Consider the following 21,631-nt stretch of genomic DNA (forward strand, 5'->3'; position numbering starts at 1 on the left):
ACCGTTAAAATATATCGGAAACCATTTGATATAATCAATGGTCCTACTGTATCTATGCTTAAATTTTCAAAGCTTCTACTAGGTGTGTCCGTTATTGTCATTTTTTCTTTTATGTACTTTGTCTGTTTGTTTCGAGTACATTCTTTACAACTGTTTATATATTGTTTTATCATTTTTCTCATGTTCTTCCACATGTATTTTTGCTTTAATTTTAAGATAGTTTTTCTTATACCCAGATGTCCTCCTAGTGCTGAATTGTGATACTCAAAGATTAAATTTTTTATAATTTCTTCGTCATTAATTTGTTTTGGAGCTTTATATAAAATTATTCTTAAGGGTCTTAATTTTTGTTCTAATCTTTCACTTTGTAACTTGTTGAATGCATTCTTAAAATCTTCAATATTCATTTCTTTTAATAAATTATCTTTTGCTAGCGCTAGCTTTTCTGTATTTCTTTTAGTCGCTATTGATGATAGTTTCGCCATGATTGAAACGTATTTCAGAGGCTCCTCACTATATCGGACTATTATATCCCCTTTTTTATTTATCTGTATTTCGGATCCTTTCATTTTTTCTTCGTATACGAATTTTAATCTTTTTATATTTTTTATATCAGCTATGGACGTACATTCCCAAATGTGAAGTTGGCCTGACTTCGAATGAGAGTTGTAGTTCTCCTTGTCTACCCTGGTGTTATTTTTGGCAGACATTCCCCTTGTTATTACAAGCATTTTATTATTGTCATCACAATTCGTTGGTATCATTTTTTTTAGTATGTCTGAGTCTATCTTTATTCGTGATAATGCATCGGTATTTGTGTTCATTTTGCCTTGCTTGTAGACTATTTCGAAATCATAGTCTGACAAATCAAGTCTAATCCTAATCTAAGTCTAATCTACACTTTTTTTTATTTTCATTAAGGTGCACGAATATTCAATTTTATGTTTATTTAACTGAATGCAAAAAGTCACATTTGTTCTTATGCCGGTTTTGTGCTTAAATATTTGTCAATGATAAAAATTGTAAATTAAATGTTAATATATTTAAATGCATTAGCGAAAAATCTCTATTCAACAATATTTATCATAGCATGTGTGAACAATTTGGTGCGCGTCGTTAATAATATTGAGAATTATTTCACTTTAATTAGCCGCCTAATCACATAAAAATAGTTAATTGTTACCTAATAACAACTTCATACTTTTAATTACATTATTTTATGCATTAATCAGCAAATAATCAGTCATAAACAAAATTGGGATATTCACAATCCAAAATATATATATATGTATATGTAGTTATATAAAGTACAATGTATGCTGTATGATAGTTAGTTTTTCAATCATTAGTTTATTGCAAGAAGTGGCATTTTTTATTTTAAATTACTTTAGCTTTTTGTTACTGTTGTTTTGAACTTCGCATGTAGCGCACTGCGCATTTATACAGCCTTGTAGACTCTGACGGACTTCACGTCGTTGAGGGTGAGAGTAGTCACTAGTTCGGAGTTAGTGAATTCACGAATAATGGTCGATGGTTTGTCACCCTTCTGTTCTTGCACCAATTTGTTGCCATCCAGAGTGAAGACGCTCTTCACTTTGCGACCATCAAGTGTCTCTTCATCGAATTCCTCGCCCAGCTTGAAGTTGACCGTGGTTGTCTTGAAGGTTGAGGTAGTGGTGAAAGAGTAATTATCACCATCCTTCTTCAGTTCAACGGTGGGGCTGATACTGCTACCCATTTTGCGTAGAACCATACCGACACCCAATTCCTTCATGTATTCGTCGAAGTTTTCACTCTTTTCTAATTTGTATTTCTTTCCTTCCCAGACAGCCATTTTTACTAATGATTTATTTAGCGTTTAGGATCGTCCGCAGGATCGTCCGCAGGATCGCCATGTAAAGTGATGCAGGATCATCAAAGTAAAGGATCTATTAACTTACGGAAGAGCTTTAGGGCAAACCTGCCGACTAAAGATTCCTTTGAAAATAAAAGAGATTTTTTTTGAGTTAGGGCAAACAACTGCCTTCCAACTATCAGGACTGAGCTGTCTAAGCTGCTTGAGCTGACTGAGCTGACTTCTGATAGAATGGCTTTATTTTTATACTTTCTTTTTGCCTTGTCATCAATAAAATATACATAATTACAATTAAACATTGTTGCAAGTAAAAATCAATAACAAAGTTGTAAACACTTAAAATACTATACAAATGAAATTCTGCTTAGGTTGACTTAAATTTTATTCAGGGTTAGCTTACTTCACAGTGAGTTATGGCTTTGCTTTGGAGTGGGGTATCATGTGACAAAAAGTGTATTTGGTGTGTGCCATGTGTTTACTTATGTTTCGGGTTTCAAAGAAAAGGGCAAAGAGTTTATGTCATTGAAATTGAAAAGAATTATGTCATTAAAGTGGAGTAAATTGAAATGAAAAGAATTATGTTATTGAAATTAAAGAGTAGAGTGAATTGAAGTGGTTTTCATAATTTGAGTTTGAGTATTAGGAATATTTGGAAGTGAAGTGGAGGTACTCTACACTCCTGTCAAAATTTGAACGTGCTCCGTCAGTTAGTTTGTGTTTTACAGCTACCTTTATCAGACTACCCTGTAATTCCCAGTCGACCACAAACGCAATCGTGTAAGAACTTCACAGGAAGGTTTGGCGTTGTTTAATTGCAACATGGAGGAGTTTTTGCACCGTTTTGTATCCGTGGACGAAACATGGATCCATCCCCACACACCAGAGACCAAACAACAGTCGAAACAGTGGGTTTCTAAGGGTGAATCGGCTTAATAAGCACACGAAATTCAGTCTTTTTTCCATTTTCTCCTCAAATTACTGGGTAGTCTGATAAAGGTAGCTGTAAAACACAAACTAACTGACGCAGCACGTTCAAATTTTGACAGGAGTCAACTGACAGATGCCTGTTGACAGGAGCAGTATTTCTTTTTCAGTAAAGAGGTCAGAAATACAAAAAGTCACGGACTTATTGACCCGCCCTCGTATGCTCACTTACAGCGTATTGTTACGTATTTCGTTACGTTAAAATCCAAATAAATCTCTCATAATAATTCCTCTAAGTTCGATCACTGGATTGTCAAGTAAACATCACAAATTAATGGCAACACAACTGCTTTACTTTACATGTATGTACACGTTCACCTTAGGACTGAATACCTTACTATGAATAACTATCGTTATTTCTAGATCTGGCAGCTCGTATCTTCTGGCGAGTTCTGTCCCGCCATCTGCTGTCGCTATCAAGGCAAATTGATGTTTTTGTTTTTGCATCTCATTCGCTCGCTATTGTTGCCAGTCGGTTAGAAAAATTACCCGTTCGCAACAGTATGTATGTATCTCTGAAGAGAAATATTCAAAAACGATATAATATTTAGGTCCATATAAATCTTTATATAAGTACCCTTAAATGAGTTTTTGAGCTAATTTTTTTCGAGCAAAAGTAATATACAAATTTTTGAGATTCATCATCCAAATGAAATAAATTCGCACCAACATTCGCACGGCGCCCGTTTGGCTAGGTAGTATGTATTCTTATGGCCTCTGTAAAGCTCATACAGTTTATCGTTCTATTGACTGCGATATTCCACGCCAATAAGGCAGGAGCAATACAGCAAGAAAAATAAGGACTAGTATTTTGTTTTTGCTCTCTCTCTAGACAAATCAAAACGGCACGTAAGTACTACTTGAAGTGTGCCTGGGGTACTCTTGCCATCTCTCTAGACAACCAAATAGTAAAGGGTAAACAAAGTTTGACAGCTTAGAGAACACGTAAAATGAAAAAAGCCAAATCCATTGATCTATTGTTGCTAGCAAAATTCTATAAATATTCCTCAGAATGTTTCTCCCGAATACTCCAAGTGCTGATTCAACGATCTCCAATTTTCTGCGACATACAATAGGACGGGATCATAAATCGTGGTTTTTGTTCCACGCAAGGTCACTCCACTTTTCAATTGCCTACTTAGTTTAAAGTAGCGCTTATTTGCAAGATAAATTCTCCGTTGGAATTAAAGTGGGTTTCCAAATAAACAAAGATAGATACTTCAAAATTATAACTGTCAACAGTGTCGTGGATACCGATACGTATTTCCATGATAATATTTCGTCTTGTTCTCATTCCGCACCAGACCCATTCGCTTTACTTTTTTACGCTTTTCAGTTCCTTATGCTTTTCAATTTATTTTAAATAAAATTCAAAATTATAACTGTCAACAGTGTCGTGGATACCGATACGTATTTCCATGATAATAGTTCGTCTTGTCCTCATTCCGCACCAGACCCATTCGCTTTACTTTTTTACGCTTTTCAGTTCCTTATGCTTTTCAATTTATTTTAAGTTCTTATAATAAATGGTGCTTGAGCTCAGTTCTACAGCTTAAATAATCTTTTCCAGCATCAGTCTAAAGAAGAGAGCTGTTTAAAGGCTTAGACTGTTTCTTCAAGTGTTGAAAAACGTTGCCCCACATTTCATTTTTAATGTTCGGGAACAAAAAGAAATTATTAGGTGTCAAATCAGGCCTGAAATGTGGATGACTAATTAATTTGATTTTTTGAGTGGTCAAAAACTCTCTTGTGTGAGCCGATACGTGAGAGCAAGAAATTTTTTGGTAAAGGATGATTCAACTTCGGCGGTTGGTTTTCCTTAATTCTTTGAAAACTTCTGGCAATCAAATTATTGTATACTATTCAGAAGTAACTATTTTAAGTTTATCTAATGGTACAGTTACGACATGACCAGATTTTCCGAAAAAACAGGCGACCATTTGCTTCTTTCGCGAAAATCTTTTGTTGGATTAAGCTCCTGGAACACCCATACTGTCGATTGCTGTTTGGTTTCCGGTCTAAGATTTGTCACCTGTTCCGATGTGGTAGACATACTGTGAACTACCGCGGCGGAATTTCTTAAAGATTTCTTTACACCAATCGATACGAGGCCTTTTTTGGGTAATTGTCAAATTATGCGGTATCCAACGAGAGCAAATAATCTTGGTGACCACATGCAATATTGAATGTACAAGTATGTTAGTCCGACCAATGCTCAAAGATGCGCGTTGCGTTATGAATTAACGCACAGCATCGATTGTTTTTAGGACAAGAACCGTTTTTGGAAGGGCTTCACGAAATTCATCTTACAAGGACCGACGGCCACTTTGGAAGTCATTGCACCACCGTCTCATAGTGGTTAAGTGTGGTGTTTCAACGAAAAAAGTCGATCAATGTCTCGATAATCCGTTAATTCCATCTTTTGAAAAATTTTTTCAAGGCAGAAATATACTCCGAGGTTTTCGATAGAAAAAACTTTTTCTAGTATTTATTGTTTCATGTCCGGAGTTTCGAACCTGTGGACTTCCGAATAGTAGTCTCCCACCAACCAATTCGGCTACGGCGGTCATCCAAAAAGCTCCTAATAAAAAACCCTCAGCAGTTCGGAGGCGGGACTTTTTACCCCGGGCCCGGAGTTCTCAGAGGGGCCCGGGCTCGAGAGTAACTCGAATTATATGAATTAGACATAATTGGAAAGGGCCCGCATTTGCAATTTTCCTCGGGGGCCCGGATATGCTCTCTACGGCCCTGATAAAGTGCAATCAATTTATTGATTGCAGTCATTGGTAATTGGTACCTTTGAAATAATTAACCTAGTAATATGTACATATGTATAACCAAAGTGATTTTATCAATGATTTGTTTTATTTTGGGTTTCGTCTTTTGTTTACTATATATGGATATTTACATCGTTATTTTTTGTTCTTAATTATTAACCGGCAATATTGTGCATATGAATTTTTAGCAAATGCACACATACATACATATATATGTAATGCAATATGCACATATAAGAAAATGTTTTAATGAGAATGTAATAGTTTGATTTAATTGTACACTTTTAAAACATAGTAATAATAGTTACAATAGGAGTTGTTATTTGGTTAATAGGATTAGATGCCGCAGTAAGGGGATGTTTTTATTTCTTTGAATTTTATAAATTGAATAGTAATACTGATAACCATGTGGTGATATAAATAAATGTGTATTTTTTTATTATTTTTACTATTAATTATATTCTGTAATTAATATTGTTACTATTTATTTCCAATATTATTACAATATATTAAATGTATGTATATCTTATTACATTTTTACATTAATTGTGATTTTTACAGCATACTTCTTGAATTAAATTTACTAACTTTTTTATGTTATTTTGAAGTTTTCCGTTATAGTAGTTATAGTAATTACTTCGCCAAGTTATGTACCCATTATGGGTTCTTGGCGTATTTCCGATTTAAGTTTGACAAACTCCTTGGCCACCTCATCATTATTACGTTGTGATAAAATACGTAAAATAGTCCAGCCCGTCTCGTCCATTTGTATACGACGTTGTAAGGGTAGCCAACAGGCTACCGAACCCTAAAAGGACAAAAACAACGTTATTGACAACAAATTAATAATAACAACTACCATCGATAAAATCTCTTATGTTTATAATTTTATTTCTTACTATGATTAATTAGACTTAAAAATATAATAAAGAATTTATGAGTGCTTTATGAGCGAGAAATAAAACTTGCTTTGGTAAAGTACTACTAAATACAATAGTTGGATAAATTTATTAAATCATATAAGCCTGACTGGCCGCATATATTGCGTTGTATACTTATATACGCGGCCGCCGTAGCCGAATGGGTTGGTGCGTGATTACCATTCGGAATTCACAGAGAGAACGTTGGTTTGAATCTCGGTGAAACACCAAAATTAAGAAAACACATTTTTCTAATAGCGGTCGCCCCTCGGCAGGCAATGTCAAACCTCCGAGTGTATTTCTGCCATGAAAAAGCTCCTCATAAAAATATCTACCGTTCGGAGTCGGCTTGAAACTGTAGGTCCCTCCATTTGTGGAACAACATCAAGACGCACACCACAAATAGGAGGAGGAGCTCGGCCAAATAACCAAAAAAGGGTGTACGCGCCAATTATATACATATATATAAAGGTTGTCAAAAAAGTCTTGCGCTATTTCCGCAAGCTTGTCTTTGCAAGCGCGTAGTTCTAGTTGTATTCGTCGCATCGGTTCACGCTAGAGCTTTTTGGAAAGCTCTTTTCACGTGCTAACACGTGTTTGATTAATTTGTCTTTGCTTTTAGTCGCTCGTGAGTTATAGCGTCGCAAACATGGAGCAAAATAAAGAGAAAATACGGCATATTTTACAGTACTACTACGATAAAGGCCAAAATGCATCTCATGCTGCCAATAAAATTTGTGCAGTTTATGGACCCGATACAGTTTCCATTTCCACCGCACAACGATGGTTTCAACGTTTTCCTTCCGGTGCAGAGGTGATCGAAGATGCGCTACGGTCCGGAAGGCCTGTCGTCGAAAATTGCGATAAAATCGCTGAATTGATCTAAAGAGACCGGCATAGTAGCAGTCGTAGGATCGGCCAAGAGCTGGGCATGAGTCATCAAACCGTTATAAGCCATTTGAAGAAAAAGAAGCTCGATGTATGGGTGCCACACGACTTGACGCAAAAAAACATTTTTGCCCGTATGGATGCATGCGAATCGTTTCTGAATGAAAAAAAATGAAAAGTGGGTCACTTACGACAACGTGAAGCGCAAACGGTCGTGGTCGAAAAGCGGTGAAGCTGCCCAGACGGTGGCCAAGCCTGGATTGACGGCCAGGAAGGTTCTTCTGTGTGTTTGGTGGGATTGGCAGGGAATCATCCACTATGAGCTGCTCCCCTATGGCCAAACGCTCAATTCGGACCTGTACTGCCAACAACTGGACCGCTTGAATGCAGCACTCATGCAGAAGAGGCCATCTTTGATCAACAAAGGCCGCATTGTCTTCCATCAGGACAACGCCAGGCCACACATATCTTTGGTGACGCGCCAGAAGCTCCGGGAGCTCGGATGGGAGGTTCTTTTGCATCCACCGTATAGTCCGGATCTCGCACCAAGTGATTACCACCTATTTCTGTCCATGGCGAACGAGCTTGGTAGTCGGAAGTTGTCCACAAGAGAGTCTTGTGAAAATTGGCTCTCCGAGTTTTTTGACAATAGGGAAGCTTCTATAAGAGGGGCATTATGAAGTTGGCATCTCGTTGGGAACTCGTCATCGAACAAAACGGCGCATATTTGACTTAAATCGCATTATTATAACCAATTTTATGAACAATTGAAAATTCAATAAAAATACCGCAAGACTTTTTTGACAACCTTATACTTATATACGTGGGCTTTAAATGATAGTCACGGAATTTGTCATCCAGTGTTGTTTCTTTTAATTTTGTGCTAAACAAACTTGTATAGAATTTCATTAGTGCATTTAAAAAATCATTTACCTATAAAATAAATAATATGACAATAAATCATCATAAAATAATATTTTTTATACCCGTACGTACTTAGTCAGAAAACGGTTGTATTGACGGTTGTATTTAACAGCATAAAGGAATTGAAATATATATAGGTAGTAGGTAATATAGGGTGTATATCAAGATGCTTAGAATAATGATATATGTATATTACATGTACTACCTTGTGCATGATAATTAGTAAGCAAAAACGAATGTATTATTTATATTCCAACGAAACTTGGTACACATATTAATTACTGTTTGTTCAAGGTACGTTGGCTTTGAACATGGACGGAATTGGTTCATGGCCGCGCCCATCTCCCACATATTTTTTTTTGTTTCCAAAAAAGAAAAAAGTGAGATTATTGCTATGGTTAGCGTAAAATTACTGTCATTTGGTAAAAATGATGGACCCAGAAAAGAGGTACAACACGAGCCATGGGCAGTGCCACGATCACTTTTAGGTTAATGCGTGTATCTCGATTACGAATTAATACAAATCGTCAAAACTTGGCGCACGTATTGTTCTCCACCTCATTTGCACTCATTGCCACTCCACCTCGCTCACCTCATTTACTCTCATTGCCTGTGAGTTTATTTGATTTCCGACCCAAGGGCCGGCCCAAAATAAAAATTTATAACAGGTAATTTGCGCGGGTATTTAAATTTGGTGTGCATCGAATTTGTAACTTATATATTAAAAATTCGTACGAAGATATTCCTTCTTCTAATACTTTTTTTTCTAAGCTAACAGTTAATTTAACAAGAAATACATATTTAGTATTTTTTAACTTTTCATAACGTTGGAATGAATAATAAGCAAAATTTTCACATTTAAGGCGGTGTCCCCTAATCAACTTTTGTACCACGACAAATAAACTCTTTTGGGCGATTTGTGGGGTTATACCTACTTCTATCAGGATATTTATTGAAGGAATTTTTCTTTAATAAATAAGCTTATATCCAAAAATATATCTGATGGCCTCGAAGAATTGATGCATCTGTTCCAGTTTTTCCAGGACTATTTGAAGTTAGGGGTCTATTACAACTACGGTAAATTTTTAAAGTAACATCGAGAACACGTTTCATTCACATTTACTATGTACCGCAGAATTTTGTTTTGCAGACGTTGTATAGAGGTGATGTTCTTTTGGCTAGCGTATTACCAGAATTGTATACTGTAAGTCGAAACTGGTCTTAGTGTTTGTAAATAAGCAATTTGTTGCGGATTGATAAGTTTGAGCGCCTATCAATGAGGTATTATCCTTCGTTTATATATTTTAGCGAAGCATATGCATTTTCGTGTTTTACACAAAAGTAACTATCAATAGGCGAAAACGAAACGGGGTCTATACCAACGAATCATTCGCGAGAATGGCAGGAAAGGCAATGACGGTAGAGATACATACCGACAAACAAGACGGTATACTGTCCAAAGGGCAACAAGACCTTCTTGACAGCTATCTTTGGGGAGCTATCGGTGAGTCGAAAGACGCACCGAATTCGAGGGTAAAGGCGTGGTGGACGGCATCGTAAAGGTGCACTGTTCCAATGCTTTTTCCCGAGAATGGCTGGAAAAAGAGATAGCGAAAATTTCAGCTGGCGAAAACAGTAAGTTCATTCTTGTTGAGAGTAGCAACGAAAGGCTGGTACGAGCGAGTGTCTGAATTCGGGTCCTTCCTGTAGTTCAACGGAACTCCTCACACGCAATCCCAGAGGTCTCAAGATACTGGTAACAAACCAACTTTTGTGACCAAAAGGCGACAAGAGGTGATTGATTTAACACTTACCAATAGGTCAGTTGGAAATCAAATCAACCGATGGCGAGTCTTGGAAGATGACTCTCTCTCTCTGATCATCATCTTATCGAACTCCGACTGGGATATGATACAATATCAAAACCTTCCGGTAGGAATTCTCGAAATATGGACTGGGACAGGTATGGTGAGCTTGTAACAGAGCGATTGCCAAACCTAAACAAACTCAAATAAATAGAAGTGATTGAAGATGCTACGGAGAAATTAGAAGGTACTTTAATCAATTGCTTTGAAGAACTGTGCCCACTCAGGCAAAGTAGACAGGCGAAAGCGGTTCCTTGGTGGAACCCTAAACTGTCGAAGCGGCGTGTACGGTCCAGAAAACTTCTTAATGAGACCTTAAAGACCCAAACAGAAGAGGACTGGGCTAATCATTGACTTACATAGAGAGAATATAAGGAAAGTAAGGAAAACCAAACTTAAATCCTATAGAAATTTCTGCAGTAATGTCGAAGAAATGAGGGAAATAGCGAGGCTTTGTAAGGTCCTTAATCTGGACCGCTCAGTAAGGCTGGATTCCATTCGAAAACTTGATGGTTCATACACCATTTCCAAATCGGAAACGTTTAATGCTCTACTCGAAAGTCGCCTGGACCTGACGAAATATATCCAGCAATGCTTAAAAAAGGAGGAGACAGGCTGATTGAGCCCTTGAAAAGGATCTTCACAGCCTCTCTTGCACTTAGTTATATACCATCCCAAGGGCGACGAATAGTCATATTCGAGTGGGGGTATTGCCGAGAAGTCCACTTAGTAGAAATCAACACGCTTACCAGAGTAGAAAATCATGTGAATCAGCCTTACAGCTTTTGATAATGCCGCTTTCGGCTCAATATGTTCTTCTGCCGAACGACATGGAGCTAATCAAACCATTGTAAAATGGATATGTTCAATGCTCTCTGAGAGGCTGTAAGCCGCTGGTGAGAACAGTGACGAACTAATCACCGTCAGGACAAACCAAGGATGTCCCCAAGGGGGTGTTCTTTCTCCGCTGCTGTGGTGCTTGGTCGTAGACTCTCTACTAGTGGAGATGCAGGAACTCGGTTTTCATGTCCAAGCATATGCGGACGATATCTGTGCGCTAATATTGGATAAATCCCTAAAAAGGCTTTGCACGAAAGTGCAGACCACTTATCAGACCAATCATCACTTACGCCTCTGTGGTCTTGTGGCGACGGAGCATGGTTAATTCCACAATCCGGGAACTATACAGGCTACAAAGACGAGTATGTTAATGCATTACGAGTGCCATGAATACAATCTCTGGTGATGCCCTAAATGCTATGCTTGATTTGCTCCCATTGGATCTTAAGATACAACAGGAAGCCATAAAAGCAATGCGTAGACTCCATAAATATGGTTTCTGGCACGAAGACGGAACTTCGGGACACAGAGAAGTCTCTAATTTGCTATCTGACCACTGTTTTTGGCACCTAAAGACGACCTGATACCCAAAGTTTCATTTGGAAGGAAATTTGATGTCAGATTTCCATTGCGTGAGCAATGGAGCAATCCAAACTTCATATAGGGAAGTTTAATGGATATTTTCTTTACCGATGGGTCCAAGAATGCAATAGGGTCTGGAGCCGGAGGGTACTTAAACGACAGTAATAATAACACTATGCTATGGGGGGAAATGGCAACAGTTCTCCAAACGGAAGTTTTTGCCATCCTGAAAGTAGCCGAATGCATAAACGAGAGGAGATGGAGCGGGAAACAGATTGGAGTTATCAGTGACAGTCAGGCTGCACTGAAGGCCCTGGAGAATGCGAAGGAAACCTAGAAGATTTCTCAAGAATTCTTTCTCAAGACAGAACAGGCTTGTACTTATATGGGTTCCGGGACACTCCGGAGTTCAAGGAAACGAAATTGCCGATGAATTGGCCAACCGTGGATCAGAGGTTCCCCCACAAGGGTCAGAGCCAATAGTCGGAATCAGCTCCGCAGGAATCATGAATTGGATCAGCGATTATGTAGGCAGTCTACATAAAGAGCGATGGTCCGGTCTAGAATGCTGCAGAGCTGCAAAGTGTTTTGTGACAAGTCCGAACAGAAATCTGTCAAACTTTCTACTACAGCTTGGAAGGAAAGAGGTTCGGTTGATGGTCGGAATCATTACAGGAAACAACCCATGGGGTCAGCATATGACCACCATTGGAATCATTGAGGACCCAATGTGTGTGTTTTGCTTGGAGGAGGCGGATAGCACTTAGCACTTTCTCTGTGAGTATCCTGCCTTTGCTGGAGCACCGCTACGAGTTTTGGGTTCCAACGTCGTGAGAATGAGTAATATTCGTTCTCTAAAACTGGAGGATATTTTCAGATTTGCCAAAGAATCTGGAAAATTCTCACACGACTAATTATCTCTATTTCTGTATCTATTCTTTTCTATCTCTTTTTCTGATACTTTTCTTCTTCCCTCCTTAACTATCTACCCTCTTTCCAGAACTTTAAATACAATGGGGTTTTTAGCCTGAGTGTTTTTTGGGAGCCACCAAATCTCCGTTTCAAATTTCAAATTTTCGACTATCATAGGATATGACGAGAGCAGCTCGCATAATATTGCGCATTTGCAGCATGGACTTGAGTTTTGGGAAAAGCCCTTCGGGCCATACTTTTCAAAAGTTTGCGATGCATCTAGAAAAAAGCTTGAACACACTTCTTCTCTTTTCCCTTGCCCTTTCTACGGTGCTTACGACACTGATTTTTTCTGAAACCAAATAGGTGAATGAGAATCAGGCATTTATTTTCAATTACTGATTTTAGACGTTTTAAAAGCATTTTTTCGAATTTTTTGACATATATGATAACAGATATATTAGACTCTAAGAGAACACTTCGTTACAGGCTTAACTGTAACTGTCTTCAGCTGTGATTAAATAAAATCTAGGGGACCTTTTAAGCACCATTTTGTTTATTTCGCTGCAAACTTCTTTTGGTGTAACTGGATATATTCATCGCGCTCAGCGCGGTTTCCAATAGGTTCTACTTCATCAGTGCTCGCTTATCTTAGTCAAGTCTCTCTGGTCAATTTTAACAGTCCATTGAGAAATTTAGTAGCTTTCCACAAAGAATATTCTGTGCTTTTATTAGCAGTGAGCCCAGACATCCGAGAAATCGATTGAAAGCATCATTTTTAAATGTCTTGATCGCTGAGTGAAGCTGTTCATTTTTTAAGTCCAATTTTGTTTCAACTTCTGAAGATGTGGTTTGCAGCCAGCGTTTCCCTCGTTCCCGTTTTTCCGCTACTAAGTTTTTGATTAAGGGTGGATATTTTTTTTTTTCATCAGAAACTCGTTTTAGTGTGGGTGTTCTGTTGCGCGTTGGCAACTGCCTTTTGGTTTTGTGCAGTATTTTCCGATATTACTAAGAGTACCAGTGAGGGATCCGAGTTCAAATCAAAACCTTCACTAACAGAAATGGGTTGTCTGAGTGTTTTTGTAAGCGAAAAAATCAATTGAATCTGGATGGGCGGTAGTCAATTTACCACATGAAGTTGAAGCCTGTGCGCTGCAGAGCTTTAAAGTCGCAACCGTTAATAGAGCGACCTTGAAAACGATTTAAAAGGACCAAATAGTATTCCGATTTCATCTGGTGACTGGGTGGATTGCTGAGAACAATTAACGCCAGTGGCTATTTTAAAGTTTTAATAGAAACGGATGTAGCCTGGATTTGCTTTGTTCGAATTTCCTCATCTAAATGCTGTTTCCTTGTATTTTTTTATTAAAATAGCGCTTCTAGCTCTTTTTTGTGCTTGGATAAACCATTTGCATTCCATAAAATAAGTTTAAGATATTTAGTAATAATCTAAAAGCTACATGTTGGGCTCCGATGCGCCCAAGCGCAGTGCAAAAACTCTGAAGACCTCTTCCTGTTTGTTCAGTTTCATGCACGGAGATTCGAACCATGGCACAACATATTCAGCTACGCCGGTCGAATTATGTTTATGTGGTGAAAATATTCACTAAGAACTGAGACACATACAGCAACAATTACTCCAAATCCTTACAAAATATATAAGGCGAAGATATAATTGCACTTAGTGTTGCCATAAGTTCTGTTACAAGTTACAGTCTGTGTCAGAAGAAAATAACCGGTTTTTTTCTTGTAACTTCAAGATATATTTCGCTCTGCTTTTTGCTGCGTAATAGTGCCATTCAAGGGCTACGACGCAGGTTAGTGTCGCTCGAAGCTTTCCAGTAAACGCAACCAAACAAAAATGAGTGAGAAGTACGCGAAGCGTTTTGAGGCGGTATTTTTATGCACGCATTCGAAAGGGCCGAAATTATCTTACGCGCGCAAAATTAGTTAAAAAATTAAAATATTTTGTTGTGATGTGGAATCAGCGGTATAAGGCGTACAAACATGTTGATGACTTTTCCGAGCGCAGCTTGAAGATGTGAGTATCAACACCATCGAACGTCAACTGAAGGAGGCGAACTTATCCTACCGTCCCACATCATCAAAACCACTGCTCTCAGAAAAACACATTGAAAAACAACAAAACAAGAAAATGGCGTCACAGTATTCGACTGACCTTTTCAGCCCCCAGACGCCAACTTCATTGAAAATGTGTGGCAACTATGAAAAAGCATCTTGCCGGAAGGCCAAACCATGATTTAAAGCAACTCGTGCGTCAAGTTCGTAAAATCTAGTCCTGTTTGCCGATGAACTATGCAAAAAAGCTGTTTCAAAGCATGAAGAAGATGCCAGGCTATACTCGACAACCATGAATACTACACGGATATTCTGCCCTCTAAGGGTTTTTCTGCAAGCTCTTTCTCGAACGACGTTTATGGCTACACTGGTTCGAAACACGCGAGGGCAAGCACTTCCTGTTCTGTCTATCACTTCAGAAATTTGGGAAAAACGATTGATCGTGCGGTAAACAAACATTTTCGAAATACTAAGTTTTTTCAACAATTCGTACATCTCCCATGCACTCTTGTCACACTTATGTAATGCAATCTCTGTAATGCAATTTTTCTTAGCTTCCCACTCCATTGTTAAAAAGCGACATTTGCCACGAAAGTGAGTATAATTTATAAGTAGACAATGCCTACGAATAAAAGCAAAAATAACGGAACTTTTTTCTGCGAATTTGTTCTCGCCGAATGCATGGTAAAATTTGTCACAAAATTTATGGTAAGACTAAGTACTCGAGGTGGAGTTATTAAATAACGAGATTGTCGTGATTTATTTTGATGTTAAACCTTTAATATTATATATAATACACCCTTCTCCTACGACGCTTCTATTTTTCGAAGCAGTACTTTGCTCGAAATCTCTTCACAGAAAATGAAAATTTCATTCAGGTTCATTATATTGCTCTATTATTATATTCAAACTTTTTCCGGCGCACCAAAAACAAAAATACGGCTTTTAATAGTTTGCTCTCAGAAGTGAGGAGGTTGTTTCACGCGAACTTAACTTTTTCTATAGCAGCTTTAGGTTTGTTCTTCAATATACAATTACACGTCTTATATAGTAAACATATCTTTAGTTTAATTTTTTACCTTCTCCGATATATCTTTGAGGGGTATGACAGCAACACCTACTAGGCGATCTTCTCTAGCAAAGCAATAGTCCTTTACACAGATATGTAATTCGAAAAACTCCAGCTGCTCCTCGTTGCCGATTGTGCTACGAATTCCAAAGGAAAAACCAATTAATATAAATATATGTGTTAAAGTAAAAATAAAAGAATATGACTTACAAATTAAAGGTTTCATTGTACTTTGGTGACCAGTTGTTGGATTTGGATTTTGTAGCGAATTTGCGCTTCCTATCCTGTAAATGAGGTCCTATTAAATTAATTTCAATAAACGGGCGAAACATGCCCGAAGCAATTTGCCATTTGAGATCATTCGCTGCAACTACTGCAATTGTGAAGAAATATGAAAATAACTAAGTTTTTATTTGCCTAATAATTAAGTAACTAAAAAAATTATACTATTATTAGGTGTACAACTTTGCTTCCGCCATTTTCGATAGGTAGTTTCAATGGTAAAGCCAGAACTCCTCACCAGTCCTTTCAGGCGTTGCTGCATGTGCCTCAAAATATAGATTAGTGCAACTATATTGAAACACTTCCACCAACGAAGTTCCTAATTCCCAGAACGACTAAAAATTATGAGACCGATGAGAAGAAAACTTCTTATTTTAAGCAATTTTAATTTGTTTATTGTAGACTTTTTTCAAATGCATGCTAGGTTAATAACAAACATTTCTATTCATTTGATTGCCTCAATTTTATGCAAAACTTTGTATAAACTTTAGCATATGCGGCAATGCCTGAAAGAACTGGTACGGAATTTTAATTCATGAACTAGAAAGTTTGGCTACTTTCAGACGTTCTGAACTTTTTCGAATTTCGGTTGTAGAGGTGTTTTCACACAATTACACTAATTTATCTTTTGTGGCATAAGCGACAAAGCTTGAAAGCACTGATGTGAAGTTGTAGCTTAAGCGCCAGTAAGTTTGGACATATGTATGTTCAATATGTGAACATATCCACTCTCTAACGTTTGTTTCCTGACAAAATTACTCTCAGAAACAGGCACTTTTTAGTATTCGTGCCAAATCTCGTGAGAAGTTTTGATTTTTAGCTATAATTAGTGAAGCAACTAGTTGTGAGTGGTACGAATGCTATTAGAACGAAAGAACTGGTACTCTGTATTTCGGTGGGAGCAGCTTGATTAGATGTGTTATGAACTATTAAAACCAGGTGAAACCAACACAAAGGATACAGTTACCATTCAGCATGATAACGCCTGGCTTCATGTGGCAAAAGGGGGAAATACATTCTTAGTAATACTTAAATGCAAGGTCTTATCTCACTGATAGTCTATCCACGCATTGCTCCTTTTGACTAGTATTTGGCCAGCGTAGCAAACCGTGTTCAAAATCGTGTGCAACCCGGAAGATGGGAAAAAGTATCACTCGAAAACACTCGAAGCAAAGTTGTAGATCGAACAAAACCGGGATTATTATGTACCTTTAACATTAACTTTATGCTCGCCGGTACCGGGATGCGAGAACAGGTCAATTTGTACTGATATTTCACCGACGCTTTCTTCCTGATTTTCTGGATCAACTGAAATCGAAAAATTTTTTTTAGAGAGGAGTAAGTACTTATTAAGGACGGTAATAATTATGAGGAAAACAATAAAGGAAAAAACATTATAGAAGAAACCACTGCAAAATTATTTTTTTACTTATTTTGAATGTATTTTTTTGTTTGCTTTAGTTTAATATGTATTTTTTGTAATTTTTTTCGTTTAATAATAATAACCGGCTGGTCTCGGATACCCTACGAACAAAAACATGTAGAAGAAATACATCCGAAAATTTGTTATTGCCTGGCGCGAAAGGCTTTTCTATTGTTTTCTATTTTTTATAGTTCCATGCCGTCTCCAAATGGCAGATATTATACTAATTTATGAGACGAGTAGCTGTGTCATTGTCTGCCAAAGGCAACCGTCACTAGAAAAGAATTTCCGAAGATTTTTATAGTTCAATCTAGACACTTCGGAGCAGCATCCGGTATACCACGTTCAACCAGACATGGTTATACCGTCTAGAATTTAACCATTAATTTTGTTTATGATATAGTGCATACCTAAATATAAAGGGTTACCGAGAAATTCGTTCTTTAGTATGTCCTTAAGTATGACATTATTAATTTGAGGGCTATTCCCACAACAATCAGAACTGTTCCCGGTGCCAGGCAGGTGACCCAAGGCACTGAGGTATTCACACGAGTTGGAGTCTCTCTGAGCCAACACACAAACGTCCAGTGCGACCAGACGCACGGTGAGAACGGAACTTATTGATTAATATACATACTTAAGCTAGCTTTTAAATACCTTGCACGTACGAGGTGTGTTCAAAAAGTATCGCGAATTTTGAATTTTCGCAGGTTACGTATATTCGAATTTCGATTTTTTGTGGCGATATGTGGGTACTCATGTCTCTCACTCATACCGACAAGTTCGACACGTGTTTCGGCTCGTCTTCGATTTTTACTTATTCAAAAAGATGGATCAAAGAACCTGTATCAAATTTTGTGTGAAAAACCAAATTAAGTGCGCGGATGCATTCCGAATGTTGACTGTGTCATACGGAGAAGCTACTTTGGACCAAAGCAACGTTTATCGGTGGTGCAAAATGTTTTCAGAAGGCCGAGAAGATGTGAATGACGAAAAGCGTGCCGGGCGCCGGAGCACTTCAACAACAGACAACAAAATTGATGAAGTGAAGAAAAGGGTATCGGCCAATAGTCGAATCACCGTTAGAGCTGAGGATCTAGATATATCGATTGGCTCGTGCCATTTGATTTTTTTTAATAATTTGGGCATGAGACGGGTCGCCGCAAAATTAGTACCAAAACTGCTCAATTTCGACCAAAAGCAGCATCGCATGAACATTGCTAATGAGATGTTGGACTCTGTCCACGAAGACCCAAATTTGCTCCAGAGGGTCATAACTGGTGACGGCGAACAGTTGGAACCGCCAAAAGTCCTTTTATTTATCAGGACTATTGTTAACTAGTGCCTCAATAGCATGCGGCAGGGTGATTTGTTCAGTGAACTTGTATTTATTTGTTTATTTATTTATTTTATAGTAATGGCGAGGTTTCCTTCCTGAGAAGCAGTGAAACTTTCCTAGGTGGGTAGAAGTGGCAATCGGTCTTTAAACCAACTCACTTAAACCGTTGCCAATCCATTGTGATACCACAGTATCTGTTAACCTGCTCGTTAAACCATTTTGTTTTAAGTGCAACCCCATTGATCTGGCTAACACTTATATCCCTAAGGTCATCAGTATCATTCAAGAACGATTCCTCCCCCTCATTCTTGCAGCTTCTGCAATAGTCGAAATGAGGTTCGTTCAATCTTTGAACATGTCGACATAGGAGACAATGACCTGTGATCAAAGCAACTAACATAGAGACGTTCTTCCTTGACCGATTAAGTAGCGCCTTTCGCTGACGTCTCATTTTGACCATAATATTTTTGTAGCGTTACATGCCAGACTATCAACCCATCTCGAGCTGGCTGAAATGACAATGTCACTTGTATCACGCTGTTTGTAGGGAGGCGAGTGGTAGTGCCCTCTTTCGCTAATTTGGCTGCTTTATAATGCCCTGGTAAGTTAATATGCTCTGGAACCCATATCAAATGGATGCGGAAATATTGCGGGATCTTGTTTAGAAATGCCCGGCGCTTACGAGCAATGATGGAGTTAGTGACAACCTCACCAAGAAATTTAATCCCTAAATTAAAAAACGCTTACTTTCAGATTCTTACAGTAGCCAACTCTATCATTAAATTTTGAGCTATCAGTAAAGAAGCGTAAGCAGTTTTTCCGACCAGGTATATTGTCAACCCGATCACATCTAACTGGAGCTCTAGTACTAAATAACCTACTAAAATACTGCGGAGTACCCAACACCTAAACATCGTCATTGATTAGTTCCGACAATCCAAGCAGCAGTTTTACCTGCATTGTTCTGCCAAACAAGTCTCCGGAAGGTAAGAAGAAAATAGTATTCAGAGCATAAGGGGGTGTGGTTCTAAGAGCGCCTCTATGTGTATCAGAAGCGCGTTACGTTGAACTTTCTGAAGCCTGTTTCTTATATTTGTCTAGTCATAATGGTCCTACACAGCTAGTGAGCCTTCTTCGGAGGAAGGTCCTATGGAAATACAGCTACAATAGATTTTCTTATCCTATCCTCTACATTAATGCTCCAATTTAGTTTGTTGTCGAGAATTACAGTTAAATATTTGGTGCTGTCTCCTACGTTTAGACTTACACCACTTAATGATGGCTTCACAAATTGTGGAATTTTAGATTTTCTCGAAAACAGCACTAATTTTCTTTTCTGAGAGTTCACACCCAATTAAATATTTAGAGCCCATCTAGGTAGCTTATTAAGAGCGGTCTGCATTAAGTCACTTAGAGTTTAAAGATGTTTGCCACATGTGGCAACAAAAAACTTTCGTAAGGAACAGTGAAATTTAAAAAAAACAGTGAGAAATTTCTAAAGGATCGTGGAATTCTCTAAACATAAACTGTGATAGTGAAACATCTATAGGACAGTGAAATAAATAAAGAAAATATAACAAAAACAAACAGTAACAATTTTGAAAGGGCTTTTCAAGGATTAGTGAAAGAATTTGTTGAAGAAAAAACCCTGCAGTAATACTGGTGGCAGTAAAAATAAATAATTGCTGCAATAATATTGTGATTCCTTCCTTCTTTCAATATTTGTTCCGATTTGCTTAAGATAAAGAATTCCTTAACAGAGGCCAACGACTATCTTCCAGGACATTCCCATGGCAGCCGGTTCTCCGTTACCGGAATGACTCGGGTTTTTCCCAACCATACTAGCCCTGTCTAGTGAACAGTATATCACCCTACATCATACGTCACAGAAGCAATTCCCCGCAGCAATTTGGTCCAAATATTTTTTTCCTAAGGGCTAGTATCGAATCCAACCCTGGGCCAGAGGTATTCTATTGCTGCGTATGCCATAAACGGCTACACCTGAACTCCACCTCGATTAGGTTTAATAAGTGCAACGGGTGAATCCACCTTAAGACCTGTTCAGGCCTTAAGTCACATAGGGAGTGGTCCGTACGGTATGTGGCCACGTGTTGCTCCCGCCAGCAGGTATCTGATTCCTCAACGGCAACACAAATCCCCCAACATAACCCATCCCCTGCCTTAGTACTCCAACCCCAGTATGGGGACAAACCAGCAGCTCTTGGTCCCCGCACAGTCGGTTCCGTGTATCAGACCAGAATACCTCGGAACCTGGAATCAGTCAAATGCAATTTTTGCAATGGCTGGTGCCTGGGAAATCCGCCAACGAAGGGGAATCTAATCGTCCGATAACTCTCCTTTCCCCAATAATGAAGGCCCTTGAAGCCCTCCTACTTCCACTCTTCACGAAGTATCTGGCCCCAGCCCCACATCAGCATGGTTTCCGACGAGTTCATAGCGCCACTACTGTACTCACCGTCATAACAGATAAGCCGCGGGCTTAATCAAAACCGCCCCTGCGAGTGGATTGTCCTAGTAGAGTTGGACTTGAAGAAGGCTTTCGGCACAGTCAGCCATTCCACGCTACTATATGATATTTATCAGTCGACACTCCCGCCAGGGCTGAAGGGGTGGTCCGACAACAATCTGAGCGGTCTTCACTCGTCATTTTTCGTCGATTTTTCGTGACCAAATTTCTAAACAGAGGAAGATCAAGCAAGGTGATCCGCAGGGTGGTGTCCTCTCATCCTTGCTGCTCAACTTCCATGTCTCGAAACTCCCCCAGCCAACAGAGGGAGTCTCCCTGGTCTCATACGCTGACGACTGCACGATAATGACATCGATGCTCTACACTCCAAAGTGAACAACTACCTCTCCGACCTTTCTCGCTTT

At 38.6% G+C, this 21,631-nt stretch overlaps 2 protein-coding genes across 2 annotated transcripts in view; both read right to left on the reverse strand.

The window, feature by feature from the left end:
• Window positions 1-907: 907 nt before the first annotated feature.
• LOC129249876 (probable fatty acid-binding protein) lies at window positions 908-1,855 on the reverse strand. The gene has a single exon (XM_054889550.1). The coding sequence runs from the start codon at window positions 1,832-1,834 to the stop codon at window positions 1,439-1,441; it is 396 nt and encodes a 131-aa protein (XP_054745525.1). The 5' UTR covers window positions 1,835-1,855; the 3' UTR covers window positions 908-1,438.
• Window positions 1,856-6,084: 4,229 nt separating this feature from the next.
• LOC129249829 (protein unc-13 homolog A-like) overlaps window positions 6,085-21,631 on the reverse strand; it is a 423,174-nt gene continuing 407,627 nt past the window's right edge. Inside the window, exons 16-19 of the mRNA XM_054889499.1 lie at window positions 17,187-17,285; window positions 15,906-16,068; window positions 15,706-15,832; window positions 6,085-6,424 (exon numbers count right to left, since the gene is read on the reverse strand). Of these exons, the coding sequence (XP_054745474.1) occupies window positions 6,263-6,424; window positions 15,706-15,832; window positions 15,906-16,068; window positions 17,187-17,285 (551 nt within the window). The 3' untranslated portion in view covers window positions 6,085-6,262. The remainder of the gene's footprint in view (window positions 6,425-15,705; window positions 15,833-15,905; window positions 16,069-17,186; window positions 17,286-21,631) is intronic.

This window comes from Anastrepha obliqua, chromosome 6 (genome assembly GCF_027943255.1).
Source record: "Anastrepha obliqua isolate idAnaObli1 chromosome 6, idAnaObli1_1.0, whole genome shotgun sequence".
Classification (NCBI taxonomy): Eukaryota; Metazoa; Arthropoda; class Insecta; order Diptera; family Tephritidae; genus Anastrepha; species Anastrepha obliqua.

Coding starts and splice junctions, on each gene's coding strand:
- LOC129249876 (XM_054889550.1), bottom strand. CDS start 1,834: ATGGCTGTCTGGGAAGGAAAGAAATACAAATTAGAAAAGAGTGAAAAC.